Source organism: Podarcis raffonei, chromosome 1 (assembly GCF_027172205.1).
Source record: "Podarcis raffonei isolate rPodRaf1 chromosome 1, rPodRaf1.pri, whole genome shotgun sequence".
NCBI classification, from domain to species: domain Eukaryota; kingdom Metazoa; phylum Chordata; class Lepidosauria; order Squamata; family Lacertidae; genus Podarcis; species Podarcis raffonei.
The window spans coordinates 98,512,627-98,534,103 of record NC_070602.1 but is presented as its reverse complement, the minus strand read 5'-3'; the positions used below and the strand labels follow the sequence as shown (position 1 = coordinate 98,534,103).

At 37.4% G+C, this 21,477-nt stretch overlaps 1 protein-coding gene across 7 annotated transcripts in view; it reads left to right on the top strand.

Annotated features, from left to right (window-relative positions):
• Nucleotides 1-21,477, top strand: part of LRP1B (LDL receptor related protein 1B) — a 748,913-nt gene that overhangs the window by 622,538 nt on the left and 104,898 nt on the right. For all 7 annotated transcript variants that reach the window (XM_053405851.1, XM_053405869.1, XM_053405860.1 and 4 more), the window contains 9 exons: nt 3,170-3,310; nt 7,284-7,409; nt 8,957-9,088; nt 9,868-10,002; nt 12,307-12,436; nt 13,185-13,311; nt 13,457-13,608; nt 13,909-14,033; nt 19,682-20,053. In XM_053405851.1, the coding sequence (XP_053261826.1) occupies nt 3,170-3,310; nt 7,284-7,409; nt 8,957-9,088; nt 9,868-10,002; nt 12,307-12,436; nt 13,185-13,311; nt 13,457-13,608; nt 13,909-14,033; nt 19,682-20,053 (1,440 nt within the window). The remainder of the gene's footprint in view (nt 1-3,169; nt 3,311-7,283; nt 7,410-8,956; nt 9,089-9,867; nt 10,003-12,306; nt 12,437-13,184; nt 13,312-13,456; nt 13,609-13,908; nt 14,034-19,681; nt 20,054-21,477) is intronic.

Here is a 21,477-nt window from a genome sequence, read left to right as displayed (position 1 = left end):
TGTGGCCAGCATGACTAAGCCACTTCTGGCCAACCAGAGCAGTGTACGGAAATGCTGTTTACCTTCCTGCCGGAGCGGTACCTATTTATCTACTTGCACTTTGACGTGCTTTCGAACTGCTAGGTTGGCAGAAGCAGGGACCGAGCAAAGGGAGCTCACCCCATCGCGGGGATTCGAACCGCCGACCTTCCGGCAAGTCCTAGGCTCTGTGGTTTAACCCACAGCGCTACCCGCGTCCCTTCAGTTATGGTACTAGCTACCGATAAAATTATCTTCTCAGAATTGGGTAACCCTTTCTTAGAAACCCAACTAAATTAGTGGCTGTCGCTCCCTGCTATGAGTTTAGCTATGTTCTGCGTACTGAAGAACTGGATCTTTCAACACACAGCTTCACATGAGTTCTAGTGTCATGAGAGAAGGAGGAGGAAAAAAATTCTGTATCCACTTTCTCCATGCCATGCATCATATTATAAACTTCTGTCACGTCACCTCTTACCTTTCCTCTAAACCAAAAAGCCATGCTGAAATCTTTCCTCACAGGAGAATTGTTCCATCCCCTTGATTGTTTTCATTGCCCATTTCATAATCTTTTCCAACTCAAGAATATCCTTTTTGATATGCGACGACCAGAACTGTGCACATTATTCCAAATGCAGTTGCACCATAGATTTGTATAATTACATGATGATAGAGGTAGTTTTATTTTCAGTTCCTTTACTAATGATCCCAAGTATGGAATTTGCCCTTTTCACAGCTGTCAGTTGATTATTATTCATATTTAGAATTCCTGTGTGAACCCTTCAATAACATACTGATGATCCTGTGTTTTCTGATTGAAAATAATGAGCTTTTTTCAGCAAGAGAAAATATTAATTCAATTTACCCATTTTATTAATGTTTATTTAATGTATGCATTTTTTAATTACATCCCACTTTTTGACCATATGATCTCTAAGGCAATTTATAACAATCAATTAATTTTTAAAAAAATCTTAGACAATTACATAAAACAGAACATATATAACTTATACAAAGCAGACCACAGTAAGAGAACAATGGGTTTTATCCAACAAAATAATCCCATTAGTGCAAGAACTTTTTTCCAGGAAGTATTTGCTTAAATACTTCCTGGTTCCTCCAGCCTTTCCTAGGAGATTTGAGGGGCATGAGGTATGAGGATAGGAGAGCGAAAGGAAGTCCCATTACAAAGGCAGAAGTCCACATTAACATGACAGTCTCCCAAATGAACAGACAGGTAAAAATATGCACCCCCATACAAGATGCAACAGTCCATATGAGAAAGACATATTTCCCCATACATGTAAATTATGCAACAATACCTACTACGGTCAATCCAGAATAGCAAAATCCACTTCCTTCACATGTGTGCTCTGGACCCTTTTTTATTCTAGGCTTTTAAAAATGTTTGGGCTTTTTAATAAGAACTAAGAAATTAGTCCTAAGCCTGTGATCCTGTGCACATTTACCAGGGAACTCAATTGTTCTTACTTAAAGTGTATGTATGTATAGGTATGTGCTGTAAAGGACTTTTACACTGTGGTTCTGGGGTGTTGTTGTTTTTTTTAAAAAAATACTGCTTTTAACTGCATTTAGTTGCATTATTGTATTGATAGACTTTTATCATTTTATTTGTAAACTGCCCGGGAACCTGATCTTGAAGAGTGTGGTAGAAATTATTTAGTAAGAGAATAAATACATGGTGAGAAAGTAGGTGCCTGAGTCATAGTTTTGGTGGTGAACTTATTTGATTGTCTGGCATTTGCCTTAATAAAGCGTTCCCCTTTCAAAAAACGAAAAAGCAACAGCAGTAGACATGTCCTCTAAAGTCTCTGCTCCTTCTTGCTTTCCCCCTTACCAGCCATTTTACAAGCACAAGTTGTCATAGGTTGCTGAGACTGGTCTCAAAACTCCCAGGAAATAGCTCTGGAGCCATTGATAGTGCTGGCGTGCTCTGTGTTTTTAAAAGGCAACTTGCATGATGATTCTGTATAATATACCAGCTTTTGAGCCGCACTTGTCCAGTTAAAATGATTTTCAAGAGAGGATGGGACTATTCATTTATTTATTTATTTTAAGTTTTATTTTTATTGAGTATAGATTGTACATATACATATATTCTTGAGGAATTACAAAATAATTCGTTAAATTAATACATTATACAACTACCCATACAAATCTTTTCCCACCCGTGACTTCCTACCACCTCACCGCAGCTTTCCTTTTGCAATTTTTTTCCTTACTGCTGTGTTATTTGTTCTTCATTTTGTTTTAAGTCTCCCAATTCTTTCTCTTTCAATAATACTCTTTACAAGATTTAGTCAAAACATAACCAGGATATAGATTGAAAACAATGGGGTTTTTTCATGTAATCTCTTACACACAGCCAATCTTTTTGGGCATTTTGGGGCTTTTTGAGTGGGTTGGCTATATTTTAGTGCTGGAGCTAGGGGATGAACCTCCACTTGTGCTGAGAGCCCGGTACCCAGTGTTATAATATAATGCCTTTCTTCTAGACATAATAGACTAATTTGGTCCCTTAGAGTTCCTGGAATAGTTTTGATTGTGAACAAAAAACCCATCAAAACTGTTTCAGGAACTCTAAGGTATGGTATTTTGCTTCGTATTTCTGTGGTGCCGCTCATACAGCATCATGCATTGTGCTTAATTAAACAGTATTACGTTCTAATTGTTATTTCTCTTAATTATTATTAATAGGGTGACAGAGAATTGTAAAAAAAAAAGAGGCTTTGGGTATTTGACAAATCTTTGCCATTTTTAGCACTGTAACGTTATAGAACTGTCATTGTTCATGGGTCTTATTTTAATACATTGGATGGGTGGTATTGTTTTTTGCTATTTGGCTATGTATTTTGTGGGGGTTTTGGTGTGTTTATGTTGTAAACTGCTTTGTGATCTTCGGATGAAGGGTGGTATATCAAATAAATAAATCCACCCACCCACATGATATTATTTATTGTTCATTAAAAATGCTAAGGTGCAGAGAGAGGCATTTTTAAAATAAAATAATACATTAAAAACATTTTACTTCATAAATAACTAAGAAATCATATGGGTATCTATTTTTATATAAAAGTTGTTATATTAGTAAAGAAGTGTTTTTCCTTAATGATCAACATTATCTTTACAGATCGGAAGCTATGGTGGGCAGACCAAAACTTAGGCCAGCTGGGCACCTGTAATAAGAAAGATGGACGAAATCCCACAGTTCTGCGAAACAAAACTGCAGGAGTTGTACATATGAAGGTGTATGATAAAGCAGCACAACAAGGTAAACTGTATTTTCTATGATTATGATCAGTTGAATGGTTTGCTCCAGTGATCCGTGAGCAGAACTCCACTCTTCTCTCACAAATAGAATCAAAGAAGTTATTTTCACCAGTTATTCTTTCCTGCTATTATTTCCTTGTGTCCCCTGAATTTTTTTCCCCAAAGGGTTCAGAAGCCCTCTGGAGCAGCCTAAGAGGTGGGGCAGAGAGTGCAGGAGAATCAATAAATACTGTGTCTCCTCTTCACTGAATCGAATCCCCATCCATTGAATGGCAGAAGTACTTTCATTGAAGGAAGCTCACCTTAGGGCATCTGCTCTTGATGATAGATCAGTTGTATTAGTACCAAATAAATGGAATATAACTATTTCCATACTAGTATTTGTAACCCGAACCACTAATGAAAAGGAGGAGACACCACACATTGCTTGGGTTTAATAAAGGCAACATCATAACTTTACATCAACTTTGGATTTAATAAAAGCAAAAACTTCATTTAGCATCAATTATCTGGTTCCCGGTACCTGTCTGCCTTAATGGAGGTAGCCCCCACGAGAGCGCGGGGATAGAAGGCGAAGGAAAACAAGAATGATAGAGAGTCAATCATTCTTGGAAATTCCTCTCAGGGAAGGGAGGAACAGGCTTCACTCACAGTTCTCGCTCTGGCATGGAATGAGGGCAGCAGGAAGGCTCTGAGTGCAAAAAGCACTTTGCCTGGCAAAACCCTCCTATGCCGCCATTAGGAAGCAGAAGTTCTCCTGTTAATTGGATTTCTAACTGGCTTTAAAGTCAGGCACACTCCAAGAGAAGATGTTTTGGAATTACCCAGCTGCATTGATCTGAGGTTTGGAACTGAGAAAATATTTTATTTGGTGTGGGCGGTGGATGGCAAAGAGGAGAGCCTCTGGTTTCCTGTTTACTTTGAGTTTCTTTATGAATGATTCAGCAACCCTCTCCAGATGCAAAATCTTATAGATAAAATGAAGTTGGTCTGCAGTATGGAATAAAACCTGTGATTAAAACAACAGTTATCTGCATGTGGTTTAAAGAGATAGAAGGAGGGGAGAGCTCTACTGCTGGAATGGATTATCTTGGGAGCAGATACCACCTCTACCACCCTTAAAAACAACAGAGAAGAAATATAACTCAGGTGGACTTTGGCCAAAATGCAGTCGTAAAGATTTGGGGCCGCAGACAAGGGAGGCATGGAGACACTGATGGTGTTTAATTAAAATGCAGTACTTCAAGATGTCCTGTGGTGGAAGTTAGATCCCTCTTTTTCAGGCTGTGGAAATTTCAACACTCTTGACTGAGTAGCAAGAAAGAGTGGACTGTTGGAGTATGTTGTTGTCCAGAAACATTGAGCAAGATGAGAGCACGAGCTAATGAGATATTCTGAGAATTCTCCGAGATTATAGCCCCAGCCCAGCTACGCTGAGAGTCAACAGCAATTGAAGGAATTTCAAGAATGGGACAGCGGACAAAGGCCAAGGACTTTATAATTGGATATATTCAGACTTGACACACGCAGAGAAAAGGAAAATAATTAGAGCACCTCTTTTGAAATCCTATGAAAAGTTAGTTAATGTGATAACACGAATAGTATTCACTTAATGCCCCCTGGAGGACCTTAAGGTCCATATATAGCAACACCCTAGAGGTCCCGGGCCATAAGGAAGTTAGATTAGCCTCAACCAGAGCCAGGGCCTTCTCAACACTGGCTCCGGCCTGGTGGAACGCTCTGTCTCTTGAGACCAGGACCCTGTGGGATCTGATCTCTTTCTGCAGGGACTGTAAGATAGAGTTGTTCCACTGGCCTTTGGCTCAGAATCAGTTTGATTCCCTCCCCCTTTTTCTTTTCCTTTCTCCTCCTATGATGAGATTGCTCCCTAATTGTTTTAATATTGTATCTTAATCTTTTAAATTGTATTTTAATCAACTTGTTTTTATTATTGGTTGTTAGCCGCCCTGAGCCCTGTCTTGGCTGGGGAGGGCGGGGTATAAATAAAAATTATTATTATTATTATTATTATTATTATTATTATTATTATTATTATTATTATTAAAATGCAGCTGTTACCTTAACGATTAATATACCAACTGAAATGTAATTAGAAGTTAATAAAAAAAACATGAAACACAGCAATATAAGAACCGGACAAAAAACATTGATCAAGGAGCACGGGAAACCACTTTGATTAAATTGTATAAATATAGAATCAATTGGAATTATTTTGATATTAATTGCTATCTGCATAATTGGCAAAAGTGTGGTAATATTGGGTAATTATTGGCCGCTCACTCACTCTGGTGCAATTGGGTCAGAGTGTCAAGGGAATATTGGGTAATTATTGGAAAACAAATATTTCTTTTTTAAAAAATGAAGGGGGAAAATTCTATAATTCTATGAGTCTGATACCCCAGCTATAACAATATTGTAGATATTGCATTTCAATATTGATGCAGAGATAGGGACTTTTCATTCTGCCTGCTCCCTCTACCCCTTGAGCTTGCAACAAGAGAGTCCTGCAGCAGGCCCACCCTGTTAGGATCGCCCTACTCTTGTGGAGGACCCTGGCAGAGACACATGCCCAACCATCATGTTCTCTCTCTTCTGTTTGATCGTTTGGGAGCTTCAAAAGCTTTCATCAGCCCGAACATCACAGCGACTGATACCAAGAAGCATCAGCACACTTAGGGATCCCCAGAGTATTCGCAGTTTGTGTAACAGAACTCAGTAGCACAGCATTTTGGCTAATCTACTTTATTTACATATAATACACTTGGAGCATTCTGCTTTAGCTCCTTCCTCTTTCTCATCAGACCGCAAAGAGAGAAAGAAAAAAGGACAATAGTCCCACTTCACGGAACACAGTAACATAAACATCCTGTCTCTGTCACTTTCCACACTGTGGAATGAAAACATACACCGTCATGTGATAGACAACAATCTCATGATTGCAAACACGGGTAAAGAATCCTATCACACCCATCTTGCCTATTCTCCAGGAGGCTGGTTAAAAGACCACTTACCCACCCACAAAGCAGAGGGAAGCGAAAGAGCAAAAACCTTACAACATATATAGCTAATGCCTTCACTATAATCTAGTACACAGTTTGTTGTTGTTGTTTAGTCGTTTAGTTGTGTCCGACAGTTATGCACATTTAAATTTCATTGAAATCTACGGGGCTTAAGTGTACTCTGCTCTGGGTGGCAGCTTTCATTACTAGAATACAAGCTTCTTGACTCATAATTAAATTAGAGTTAAAGGGAGGGGAATGCCAAATAGTTTGGAAAGCGGCCATGTGGCTAAAATATTTTATTAGAGAAGGTTTTGATAACTTTTCTCTGTAAAATATTGAAAACCTCATGGTTTGAAGACTTTAAAAGTGCATAAATTTGAAATACAATTATGATTGACTGAAAACAGAAAACTTACATTTCATAATTAAATGAATTTGATGATTATTTTGCCACTGCAATATTTTTCCCCCAAAATATAATCCTACTTCTTAATTGAAATACTATATAAATATGTTTTAAATTCATGTCAGCATTACATGACCAAAAGCATAGTCATACTTGTCTACTTCGAAGCGCGTTCCTCTGGCCCCCCAATTGCCAGTACTGGAGGCTCAATCTGGGTCAAGATCCTAGAGTGGTGCATAAGGTGTTTTAATTGCTCCACATTGATACAAGAAAATGTTTTTGCAATGCAAACTGTAGGTGTGGGTAGCCAACCCAGATTGGAACTCCAATGGGGGCTAATGGTTAAAGTGGTCCCTGCCCTGAATTTTAGGGCACCCATCTGGATCAAAGCTTTTACTCTGGTATTGTGGAACAGAACCTATACTCCAGGGCAGAATTAGGCAATTAAGGTCACATGTAGTTTAGCCTTTACGTATTTGTATTCCACACATAATTGTTACATTGTTTTCTATTTCATCCCCCTCCCCAACTCCATTGTATTATAGGTAGCAATTCATGTCAACACAATAATGGAGGATGTTCCCAACTTTGCTTACCAACCTCAGAATCAACCCGGACATGCTTGTGTACTGTAGGCTATAACCTTCGGAAAAACCGTATGTCATGTCAAGGTACAGCTTCACTATTACCAAAATAAAATAAAATAAAATAATAATGCATAGTAAAGGAAATAAATAAATAAAAATCACTGGAGTAATTTCCTACTGCTTCATAGTTGGAAAATAAAATGACTATTGTTATTCTGGATACTTCTGAGCGTATTTTTGGTATGTTATTGCTATTACAGGTTTTCCTATACTAATTTTATAGAATTTACAAAATTAACTGATACGGGGATTTGTTGTAATTCCAATCTCTGCGTTTTGACATTGATAACAGAAAGCTAGTTCTTGCAGTTTCAGAATTAGTGATTTCGGAGCCTTCTGACATGTTGCTTCTAACAAACAAATGGAAATATGCAAAACGCCCAAAGAAATTGTAACAGTTGATTTCACTCTCGCTTTGTGCGTTTTCAAACTTTTCCATCAGCAATATATCAGTGTGTTAGTAAGTTGTACACATGCCCTGAAATAATTGCTTGAAACAGCACTTTTAAATTATGTTCTTGGGAACACTAGGTTTCGGTGGAAGCTTATTAGGGGGTTCTTTATAAGAAAGGACATGGTTTCTTGAAAGACAGCTTGTCTGCTATTATTGATGTTCCTCTTTAATGTTTGATTCATTCTCGGTTCACATAATCCTCTACAAGGCAAGAAAGTTAATGTGGGAAATGTTCTCTGAGTTTAGAAAGTTTGAAAACCATTGGCTCAAAGTAATCAATGTTTGTAGACGTTTGACAGGGCAAACCATACAAATCATTCAATGTTCCAGGAGTTTCCTTGAAAATCAAGCTTTTATTTTATTTTATTTGTAAAAAAGAAACCATATATCCTTTTAATATTTGCAGATATAAGGGGAAACGTGAAGGCAATATTCTGCCCAAGTGCATAGTAAGAGTAAATTCCTCCCACCTTGCCGTTTTCTGTTTAAAGCCATGTGGAAATGGCCTCTCAAAATGGAGAAAATGTCAGCCACCACAGGGGTTTCTTTAGGGGTGTGTGTGGAAATTAACATTTTAGAAATGTTGTAAGAAAAATGTTGTTTTTTTGTTTTGTTTTTGGCTCAGCTTTAGTTTTGTACAATGAATGCAAAGGGACTGGAGTAATTGAATTATAGTGCTATTTAGAAGTGGCTGACCAGCTGGGGTGTAGCCCCTATGCTAGGTTCCCAGCAAGTCAGTCACTTATCATGAGGGAGAAGGGAAGGGTTGAGGGGCCAGGGAGGTGGTCATGGTGCAAATGAACTGGGAGAAGCACCAGATTAGTTCCAAAGGAAACCATTTGCCTCATACTTATTCCTAGGTAAATGGATATAGAATTGTAGCATTAGGTGCGGATTTTTTCATTCAACTTTTTTGTATGAACTTTTGTGTTCCATTTATATGTTCTACCATTAATCAGATAAGATCCCCAAAACAGCTATTAGGCTATTAATGAGGTCTGATGTTGATTCCTGTTTCCCTTCCAATGTCCCTTGAAGTCCCCATCATCCGCCCCGGTTGCTGATATTCATAATGGTTTTAATCTTTACTGTTTCTGTGCCTGTGTGTTTTCTTTAGGCATAGAATCATTCCTGATGTATTCTGTTCATGAAGGAATCAGAGGAGTTCCTCTTGATCCAAATGATAAGACAGATGCATTAATGCCTATATCAGGAGCCTCATTTGCTGTGGGCATAGATTTTCATGCAGGTGAATACAAATACTTATCTTTATTTTACACATATTTTAACATCTTGAGCAGTTACGAAATATTGTCACCATAATCTTTTTGGGAAGCAACTTGTGAGTTCAAGGAGGGAGCAGAAGTCCTGAATCTTTGATGCAACTGAACATGAAACCTTTTATCAGAGTTGATCTATACTTGCCAACCTAGATTACGTCCATACTAACTAAACATTTGAAAGACGAATGTTAGAAGGGACAAGGGGAAGGCAAGTGTGTATAAAAACTTAATACAGCAGTGGCTCATGGGAGTGGGGGTGGAGGTGTGTCATTTCTGTGGGTGTAATGCCACCAACCCAGTGCCCCCAATCCCAAGGAAGGCAGCACCGCCTGGAGGACCAAACTTATACGACATCATATCTTCTCGTTTGATAAATAGCTTAACCTTTTATGAACAGTAAAAATGGAAACCTATTCTTTTCTTGCTCACAGAAGAGGCGAACTGTCATGTGTATTCACACTTCTGTCAATAAGATGGCTCATGAAGTACACTGCTTATGTGTACCAACATTCCCCCCCCCCCAGTCTTGCAGAGTTACATAAATCACAGCAGCTATGTACACATCTCCAAGATGGAGGCACTGTTTCTCATCAATGGCATCTCCATGCACTTGAGGTGCTAAGAAGAGGCCGCCATTAGAATGAGCCCGTCCCACAAGATCTTGTTTTAAGTTGATTAATGGCATTTATTACAGATTTAAGGTTGCATTTTTGATAATTGCTAATTTTTAATATTTCTTTCATAGGAAATGATACCATCTACTGGACAGACATGGGGTTCAACAAAATAAGCAGAGCTAGAAGGGATCAGACATGGAAGGAAGACATCATTACAAATGGTTTGGGAAGAGTAGAAGGCATTGCAGTGGATTGGATAGCGGGTAACACCAGTTCTTCATTTTTAATTCTTTATTTAGGTTCATTTAGGTTTTGCTTGACTTTTCCTTTTTTTATTACCTTTCATATGAAAAACATTATCATTCTCATTTCACATCCACCCCCCAGGAACAATAAATAGAATAGTACTATGGCAATTTATATATATGAAACAAATGATTGTAAAAGTAGATTAATAAGATTGCACAAGAGAAGAGCAAGAGCATGTTTGCACTTTGTCATTCCAGTACTGAAGAGAGAAAGACGCTCTTTAGTATGAACCAATCATTTTGTTCTCTCTTTCTTTTAGTCACCTTGGTGAAGTTCACCATATAAACTATATCCAATGTTTTCATGCATACAAGTGTGGGTTAATTGTTTTCCATCTGTTGGCAATAGCTAATGTGCTGCCATTAATAAGTGTTATTACCATTTATCTGTCATCTGATATTATCATGTTATTTAAATGGATGATTAAGCACAATCTTGGTTGATGTGACTGTACAAAGCAGCATGGCCACCACTGACCTCACAGCCCTGCTATGTTTGGTGGCCTTGGCAGAAAGTGGATGGAAGGTAGATTGCTGTGGCAGCCTATAGCTCAAGAAGCAGTTGAGCCCTTATTTGACTTGATGCTGCATGTGATAGCAGTGAAACCATTTCAAGAAGCAACAGCTCCTGGACCAGCTTAGAACCTCCCATTCCCTGCCACATTGCTGTTGGTGGGGATACTACTGCCCACCCAGGAAAGTGCTACACTGATCACTCCATTGTCATTGCCTGACCAAAGGCTGGCTTAGGTGGCAGAGCTCAGTAGAGGTGCACTTCCATCCAATCCACACACATTGACGGTTTGGATTGTTCTCCCACAGCAATTGGTTATTGATATGATGATGATGATTTTCCATTTATCCATGTCTTCAAGTACTGAATTGGTGCCCCCCCCCCGAATTTAATAGTCTGTGGCTACCATGTCTTCTTCTTTTCTCCCAACGTTAAATCATAACCATTCTGATTTGTTCATATTAACCTTATGACCTGATAATAATTCAAATTCTGAGTGTATTTTTATCCCATTCTCAAACCTCTCTGCTGGGTCAAGCAAAGTTAATTTGCTATCATCTGCATATAGTCTTACCCTGCACTTTAAAAAAATGTCAACCCCTTTTAGTTCTGAACATAAACTCTGTGAAATACTTGATGGATAAAGTCAGTGCTTTCCCCCCTAAAAAAGTGTTTAGGGGGTACTCTCATTTTCCTACTCATATTGAAATACTGGCCCTCAATGAGGCCAAACTTAAGATTCACAAAATATTTAGGGGTATGCATGCCCCTGCGTCCCCCCCCCCAGAAAAAAGCACTGGATAAAGTAAATACTAACAGAGATAGGGAAGCTCTGATACATCCTCTATAAAGATGGAGAGTATCAGAACTCATCCCTTGATACTGTAACAATGCCAGGAAGGTTGGATAGATCCATTTAATCCATTTGATAAATTTCTCTCCAAAGCTAAATTTAACGTCTGATATAAATAACTCCATTCAATGCTATCAAATGCTTTTAAAACAACAATTATACTAGTCATGATTTCAAATCATGTTTACTTTGTAACCAAGGGGAAAATAGTAGCTTAGCTATGCTTGCATCTTTCAGTTTCCTTTTCAATATTCAGTGGGATGGATGCAAGCATAGGTCTGGAAGGTCTCAGGGTCCCTTCCAACTCTACATTTCCTTGAATCTATGACTCCTTCCACTCATGGAAAAGGCATCAGTCCAATGAAAGTGGGGTAAGATACCCATAATATTCCTCCCCCCTGCAGCCTCCAACACTACCTTCCATGCTCAATCCTCCAGAGCAGCTTTTCAGGGTACAAAGCAGGCTGCTGGAGGAGCGACGAATCTGTGAAAATCACCTTGACTCCCTTTCTGCAGAGGACATCTCTATCCACTCACGGGGAGTCTAGATCTAGCCACATTATTTTTGTTTGTTTTTATTCTGGATGTATTTGTTTTATTAACTCAGTAAGAAGCTCTGATGTACTCTGTTTACTGGGGGGGGGGTAGATTGTTGTTCCTTGTGGCCTTTCCCTGGAGATTTATTTTAAACATCCTCTTAGCATTGTTAGGTATGAATTTGTAACAAGTATACTATAATATCATTTGACCATTACAAATACGATATAACTGTTGATTTTGTTTATTAATAAGTAATAAGTCAGGCATAAAACTTACATTAATAGCCATGTAAGTATAAGCATTCTTAAAGGCTTATATCACCATAACTGAATGGTGCTTCCCCCCATTCCAGGTAATATATATTGGACAGATCATGGCTTCAACTATATTGAAGTTTCCAGGCTGAATGGATCTTTTCGATATGTAGTCATTTCTCAGGGTCTGGACCAGCCAAGGTCTATAGCTGTACACCCAGAAAAAGGGTAACTTGAAAATTTATATGCATGCATTTGAACCAAATTATTGAAATAGTGTTTAAGTATTCATGTTCCCAGTTTAACTCTCAATTTAGCCCTCAATTTCTTTGGCAATCTTATAAAAATGTAATTCTCTCAGCCTTAGTCTCCTATCAGTAATGGAGATGTTTCCCATGTGGAACAAAGGGCAGCTGTTCAAGAAGCACAAGCCAAAAGCTTACATAAGTATGTGGAACTAATTGTTTAATAATTTGGATTTGGGCCATAGTTCATAGTCCCCTTTGGGCCAGTGCTGGGAATCCAGTATGCAGACCTATGATGTGATGCCATTAAAGGGTGGGTACTAGCAAAAATTCTTAATAATTTTCATATCTCATGGAGCACATTTGTGTATACAGAAGCATGTGTGAACAAAGTAACAGATTGCAAGTTAGCAAACTTAGCAAACAAAGCCTTTAATTAAAAATATATATATTGTACACCTACCTCTTAATATACTAAGTTTATCATTCTTGCACAAGGTGCTTCTGTCTGATTTTTGCCAATTTTTACCTCCTATAGTAGCCCCTTATTCCCTATCCCACACCATTCATCCATTATACCCTCTGACTCTCAGAAACATATGTGAGAGATGCAGTGAACAGGCAGTGATGAGAACTTTCCCAAACCTTCTAATGCTCATAGTACTCAAGAACTTGCCCCGTGATCAGTTTCAATAAACATAGATTTTATCCTATTTTTTCCCATGTTATAGATATTTATTCTGGACAGAATGGGGACAGGCACCCTGCATAGGCAAAGCACGTTTAGATGGATCAGAGAAGATGGTTCTTGTTGGCACTGGAATTACATGGCCTAATGGAATTTCTGTAGACCATGAGGTTGGTTTTGTGCCTTCTTCCAAATAGAGTCCATTTAATGCTATGCTATGCTAAAACATTTACACGACATAACATTCATTATTTTATTTTCCTAATAAAAGCTAGGATAAAAGTATTTGGAGCTTACCTTTCAATTGATCCATAGGAAAATAAATTATACTGGTGTGATGCTCGAATGGACAAGATAGAAAGAATCGACCTTGAGAGTGGAAGGAATCGGGAGATTGTGCTGTCAGGAAGCAATGTGGATATGTTTTCAGTCGCAGTCTTCGGGGCTTACATCTACTGGTCTGACAGGTAATTTATTTTTCCATAAGTATTTGAGTCTCAAAATGTTATTTCTGTGCCAGATGCTTCACCCTTGTAGGATTAGCCATTCTTTAGCAAGGTCACTGAAAGGATCTCACAAAGCTATGTAATTTCCAGAGAAAAGGCACTTTTCGATATTCAAAGCTAAACCATATCAACATCACAGTCAAAAGTATTCTTTTTCACCTTCTGCTAGGCCAGATGTCTCCTGCATTTTAATGACTTAATTTATTTTAATTAGTTGAGATTTGTGGATCAGATATTTCCTTTTTTTTATTTTTTTGGCAGAGCTCATGCAAATGGGTCCATCAGACGAGGCCACAAAAACGATGCCACAGAGGCAGTATCCATGAGGACAGGTCTTGGAATAAACTTGAAGGAAGTGAAAGTCTTCAATAGAGGACGTGAGAAAGGTAAACTTTTGTTCAACACTTTAATGTTTGAGTGTACCCTTCTCTATCGTTCTTTTTTGTTGTTTTTGCATGAAAAACAAAATAGCCACTGTATTTTTGTAATGGAATGTTTCAGAAATTGCTAAATAGCAGTCACATATATAAGACTTAAGTATTTTATTGAACTATTAAATAAAACAATATTCTAAATGATGATCAAATAAGATAACCCCCTACCTAATAATTATAAATATAGTTCAGGAAATGAAAAATAGGAGAAAGTAATTGTAAAGATCATACAATATTCAGGCCAATATCATAGAAAAGAACAATGTGAAATTAAAATGCACTAGATTTTACCACAGTATGTTTGAAACAAAGTTTAGAATTAAAGTGAGCCACATTTCTATGACATTGAGTCCCACCTTACTTTGGGCCTACATGGTAAAATATAGTAAGTAGGTAAGTAAGTAAGTAAGTAAGTAAGTAAATAAATAAATAAATAAATATAGAATATATAGGAAATTTATAAAGGTTACATATTTTCAGTACTTAATATGCACCCACCCAAAATGAAGTTTCTTGTATGATAGAAAGTAGAGTGGACTTTTTATAACCATATTCTATAGATAAGTTCTTTAGAACTTACGTAGCAACAAAAAAAATTGTTTCCTGCTTGCAATTTTTTATGAAAGAGTGGCATATAAATGTTTTTATAAATAAAGAAATCATTCACCTCGGGCAACAAAATGTCTTAGGCCAGTCCTGACTGTCATGATCAAGAAGGCATGACTTACATAAACTGATATCGGGATGCAAGGAGCACCCCATTTCCCATACTGAGTGATAAATTCAGCTTAGAACTAGAGCTGAACTGAAAATGATCCTCCAAGTCCATCATAAACTTGGTGAATGCACTCAGGTTGAAACTAGTCTCACCCTAGAATTGGAAGCACTTGAAATTCTAGACAAGGAATCTCCAGCGAACAACAAACATTTCCACCTGCTTTGCTCCAGCCTCCAACCCTAGGAGCCTTCATAACTGAGGTGTTTCCAGAAGAAGAGACTTAATCTGTTATTATGGGGTGGTTGGTTTCACCTGTGCTGTCCCACCTCCAGCCTGAGGAACTTTCAGGACTGAGTTGCTGCCGTGGGCATTATGTCTATGTGTCTTTAATGAAGTGAATAGTGTCATGGTTTAGTTGGATGCAGAGGAATGGTGGGAAGAGCCAGCTAGAGGACCACCAAGGGAAGAGGTCTGAAACCCCGGGGAGTGGTAGTGGGACAACAATGAGTGGTCAGAGGGAGACTGGGAAGAGGAGATGTCAGAACCTAATGAGGTAACAGGACTTAGTAAGCTGGGGGAATCTATGGAAGAGAGAAGTTCAGAATCAGAGGCAGAAGCCTAAGCAGGGGAGGAGGGATGCCAAGAGGCAGAGATGAGTCAGGTAGGTGAAGAATCACAGGTGTCTCCCCCTCCTGCTATGACAAGCTCCCCTCCCTGCTAGCTTCCCAGAGCCAGTAGAGGCATGTAACGGGGGAAGGAAAGGTTGACTTCACACAGGCACAGTATCTGATTGCTTGGAAAAGCCCTGGAGAGGAGGGAAGTTGTACAGCTGTGGGGAGGTAGGAACTTACAGTCTCGGCCACTGAGCCATGGAGCAAGACCTACTGGGGATGAGCTGCTGTGCTCATTAGGCTTGACTCTCGGCCAAATTGGTACAGACCACATTGTTGCTAACAAAGAGGTAACGCTTGCGACTGTCATAGAGTGAAATATTATGTGTCATATGGCTGGGAAGCGTGTGTGTCTGAATTCAGCAGTGCTTAGTTTATTTTTTGGCTCTTAATATTGTTAATATTGGTTTTTAGATTATGAATGCTGTAGTACTTTATGAATCCTATAAAATAAACCAGTTCTGGGTTGATGGGAGATTGCCCAGGACATTTGAAGAAAATGCTGGAGGCTGCAGGGTAGAGGGAGAATTAATTTAAAAAATCATTTGCTCTTGTTCTCCATTAATGGATGCTTCCTGCTGTATCAAAAGTTCCTGCACTCATGTAAGAGCATCAGTTGGATAAAACCCATTGTGATGACATTTTATTCTAATGTTACAAGAATATAGATGAACACAAATGTGACAATTTTGTGTTGATTTCCCTATTAGGTCTGGTAACAGAGAACTATAATTGTGCATATATACACACACAATACACTTAAAATTTCAGGGATACAAAAGGTCTTGCTTGTCTTTGTTTACTTGTGGTAAGTATAGATGCGATGACTCAATATGCTGCATCCACTTGAGATGTTACTTTTTTTTATAACAATGAAAACTGTGAGGAATATTATACACATAAATAAAAGGATATTCTAATACATCAGTATAACAGTTTATTAAATAAGTTCCTGAATTTCCAATGTAGATAGTTTTTTTAAAAAAAATAACTAATAACTTTGTATCTCCTTAAAGACTAACGTATTTATCATGGTATAAGCTTTCACGATCCTCAGCTCACATCCTAAAATAGTGCAATAAATTTGTTAGTCTTTAAATATGCCACACAATGCTTTGCTGTTGTTTTCTGCAACAAACTAATATGGCTAACACTCTGGAAGGTTTATTATTTTTATTTTTAATTGCTTTGATAGATGGTTGGTGCCCACTTCTGTTTATGTTACCTTCAGAAATAAAAATATTTGCGTGTTTGTGTGTTGTGCCTTTTGAACAGTTTTATTCTGGTGAATGGTTCCTGTGTCTACAGCTTGATTGCACTAGATGAAATAATAATGGGGGTAAGGGAGAATAATGAAGTAACATGCTAGAATTTGGTGGCTGACAGTTTGAAAAAATGAATGATATTAATACAATTTTCAAATTTTACTAGGCAACAAATGGTTAATGTCTGGGGGGGGGGGGTTGTCAGTGAGCCAGGAAGACAAAGGGGGGAAAACAGGTGAAAATATTTTGAAATGTTTTCTATCCCATTTCAACTATTTTTTAAAAATAAGTTTTATTAAGATAGAAGTAATTAACACAGGTCTAAAGCTGTAATGCATTGGCATCAGGATGACTGTTCAAGACGGGAGAAAGCACAGACATCATTTCATTGTTCACAAAACACCTGTTTTATCCTTTATCAAGTACTGACCCTCTAATATGACCTTCTAGCAGAGATGCCCGCATCTTCATTGTCAGCAAGATCCTAAATACTGATAGCATTAACTTCATTTTTAGATAGTGGGTCTTAATTGAATGCATGGTTTAAAGGGCATTTAAAATCAGTGAAGTGAAAAGTAGTTGAAGCCAAAAGTCAGGTTTTCATTTGCACAGAGTCCCATTAAGGTCACTCAGGGTGTGTAAAGTTGTTGTAAAGAAACTAAAAATAATGCCAGTATTTGTGCCCCTATGAGGTCAGTTGGTGCTGTTAACACAGTACTTTGACTTAGCTTCCACAGGCACACTCGGTGGTCTCTTGAGACAGATGGAGATCAACAACAGAAAGGCATTACAACAAGCAAAGATGATCCAAAATATGTAACACTTTTAAATATGTTTAAGTTTACTGATTAAGTTTACTGATTAAGTGGCATATACACCCTTCCACAGCAAATATTAATCTTTGTAGCCTACTAAAACATTAATGATTGTAAAATTATGTCTCCAAAATATTTGATATTATTTGCATGATTGCATAAGTCTTTCCATCTAAAAGAAACAATTAAGTATTTCTAGGTTGCTATACTATAATAAGTAGTATAAACTTCGTAACTGACATCAGCGTAAGTTGAATATGTTATGCTAGGTAACTAGAAGCTCATAGCTTGTTTGTGGCATTTGGAACTAACCCATGTTTCACTGGGAGATATTAATGCTAGAACAGTTGCAAAAGCTCCCAACAAGGAACAAGGGTAAATATCATGGCAAGAGCTGTCAACTTTTGAACTGTTCTATAGTTGGCCTTAACAGCTATTTGATTTGCAGCAATTTAGTAATGTGTGCTTTTTGTGTCATGAAAAGCTTCACCTACTAATTTCTGCATATCAGCCTGCTGTGTTACAGAGGCAAGGAAAAGCCAGGCAATTTTTATGGCCACATGGCAACAGATTATGGGGTGTGAGATACTGAAATTAAAAATTAGTCTAGCGTTACTGGTGCTCAGCTGCTTTGTGATGGTGGGAAAGGCTACATCAGCAGTGGGGAGCACCTCTTGAATTGTGCCTTTGGTTTTTCTCCCATTAGCAGTGCACCAAAATTACTGGAAAGTGTTTACATGTAAACAGATATCTCTATTGGAATGAGCAATAATTGATAGACTTCTTTAAAACAGTGAACAGTCAAATACACACAGAGACACATAAAATGTTAATAGTGGACATTAGTTCCTTAAATCATTTGAATCAGGATTGAATTTGTAATCAAATCATTTTGTTTTCATTACTATTTTTAAAATTTTTGTCTATGGAAGAATGCAGAAAAGCAAATATTTAAACATATAGGACTCCTTCTGCTCATGGAAGATTTTAGATCCAACAAGGAATCGCAGAGGGAATGAAGGAATCTTTTACCAATTCCTTCTTCCTGAAGCCCTGCTGTTGTTCTAGGGGGTCCTCCAACCATCTGGACCCAATTTTCATGGATGGGGCTGCATAGGGATAGGGAAATCAACCAAAATCACCCCCTCATTCACCAGTGGGAGCATACCATTAGAAAAACACTGTTTGTGAGATTCTTCCAGCAGCAGAAGCAAATTAAGGATCCAAGCCATAATTAGAAACTGTGCTAACATCAAAAGTACAAATTAAAATTAATAGTTGAAATATGTTTTGACAACTATGTTAGTAACAGGTTGGACTCCCAACATGAGGTATTTAAAAGTTGTTACTTTGACATTTGGTCCTTAAGTTATTCATTTTTGCCTGATTTAACATATATTACAATGAACATTTATAACCAACCAGACCACTTAAAACAAAAGTTTGTGCTTTTGATTATATTTATATATACGTAAGTATTTCTAGATATAGAATTTCTATATATTGATTTATACCGTTTACAGATACTTTCAATTTGTTTTATATATATATATATAAACAACCAAAACCAAACCAGGCCTATACATACTTATTTGTTTTTAAATTATATTGAAATTAAAAGGACTTGTTTCCAAGTACATTTGTTCAAATAAACATTTCTTAATATTTCATATATCTCTTCTAATATCTCTAAAATAATAAAATATGACCTTGTATGAGACATTTGAACATTCATAGCCGATATATATCTATAACAGTAATCCTTAGCAATTGTAGAGAAATCTCAACAATTCTTTCAATCATTGATTAATGACTGTGGTAAATAATAGTTCCAGCAGAAAGGTAGAGAGGTCATTTTCTTGATTCTGCCTTTCCCACTGTTCTAGAGGATCCCCCAACCCTTCATAGCTTATTTTGGGGGATGAAGTGAGCTGCAAATGGAAGGGAAAATCGGGGGGGGGGGTCCTCTCCTTCCATTGGTGGTATAAGAGCCACTTCATTTAATTAAATAATAGTTATATTACTGTAAATGCATGGATTAATAACATTTCTGGTGTGTGATATTAACATGATCAAATCATTACGATATGGTAAGTTATAAAAATCAGAATTTTTATTGTTTTCCCTGCAGGAACCAACATTTGTGCAAAGAACAATGGTGGATGTCAGCAACTTTGCCTTTTTCGAGGAAATATGCAGAGAACATGTGCTTGTGCACATGGCTACCTAGCCGAGGATGAAGTTACGTGCCTGAGACATGATGGCTATTTGCTTTATTCAGGAAGAACAATATTTAAAAGTATACATCTTTCGGATGAAACAAATTTAAATTCACCAATACAACCTTACGAAAATCCTGAATATTTCAAAAATGTGATAGCACTGACTTTTGACTACAGCCAAAAAGGAAGAGGTACTAACCGAATCTTCTTCAGTGATGCACACTTTGGAAACATACAACTTATTAAAGATGATTGGTCTGGCAGAAAAGTTGTAGTTGAAAGTAAGTATACTAATGCATGGTTGTTGTTAAATCCACTTGTCTTTTAGTTATTTTTACCCCCCAAAGTGCAACCATCTCGTGCCCTAAATTATAACTGCAATAAATGAAGCTTTACAGTGCAATGCTTACTCACTGGAACTTTATCTTTTGTACATATTTTTAGATCGCAGCCTTAATTGGTTTAATTTGTGAGATGGCAAATTTAAGGGTGCACTTTTTACTGCTATGTTCATAGCTGCCTGTTCCCATAATAGGGAATGAAAAAGAAAACATTCCAGCTAGCCTTTTCTTGTTAGCAGTGAGTGGTAGCTTTTGTTTATTAAATTGTAATGATCTTATATTTTGTTTAGACTCTCCAAACGCAATTTGTTGAGTTTTGGAATACACAATATTAGCTTAAATGGTTAAATGGTTAAAATGCAAGTGATTAATTACTGACTTTTAATTGATTGGAAGCTGTAATAATAAATTGGGCGTCTAAGTATTTCTTAATCTAAATGTATTCTCTCAGGTTTTAGGGTATCATCTGATACTGAAGCACTGGTTGCAGCTGAACTTAAAAAATAATAATTATTTGCCTTTATTCACAATTGCTATTTCAATAACATTGAGCACTGGCTTCCAGTTTCAGCTAAGTGGTGTTTGCCCCAAAGAAAAACTGACCATGGTAAATCCCAAAATTCTTCTCTGTCTCAGATTCTAATCTGAGATTCTAATCTGAGACAGACTTCATGCACAAGATTACAGAGGGCAATATTGCTTGAGATGGCCAATCTAATTTCTACATTTGTTTCACGAACAGATTGTAGAAGTGATATTAAGCAAAACAGTTAAGCAAAACATTTTATCGTATATTTCTATTAGCCTCAGAGGAGATATAGTGGTGTGGCCATAGTGGCTGAGAGATTTAGATGTCACTGAGAGTTCTGCCTCTTAGGGGCTTGTAGCATTGGGGAGGAAAGTGTCATTGATGTAATTCAGGGTTTTAATCTTAGAGAGGAAATGAAGAACCTTCCATGCCTGTTCATTGCTTTGACTATGATAATTGCGCTCTCCTACTCCAGTTAAGAGAAAACAAAATTTGTATCTGGTTGCTTTATATTCAAGCAAATATCTACAGTATTTCATTGAAACACTCAAGAATAAAATTGGTGATATTGAAGATACATTTCCACTTCACAGAAACTTTTACTACTTAAAAAGACACTATTTATTGATGGATTTTACACATCCCTAAAAGCAAATGGTTACCCAAATCCTACACTTAATTTAACATTTTCTTTGCACAGAAACCAAATTTATGACTTGTAAGGAGTCTTCCGTTAAACTGGTTTCCAGTTCACTAAATCAGATTTACAACTCACTAGCACTCTATTCTCTAACATGTTTTCACCTCACTGGATACAGATTTACTACTTAGAAAC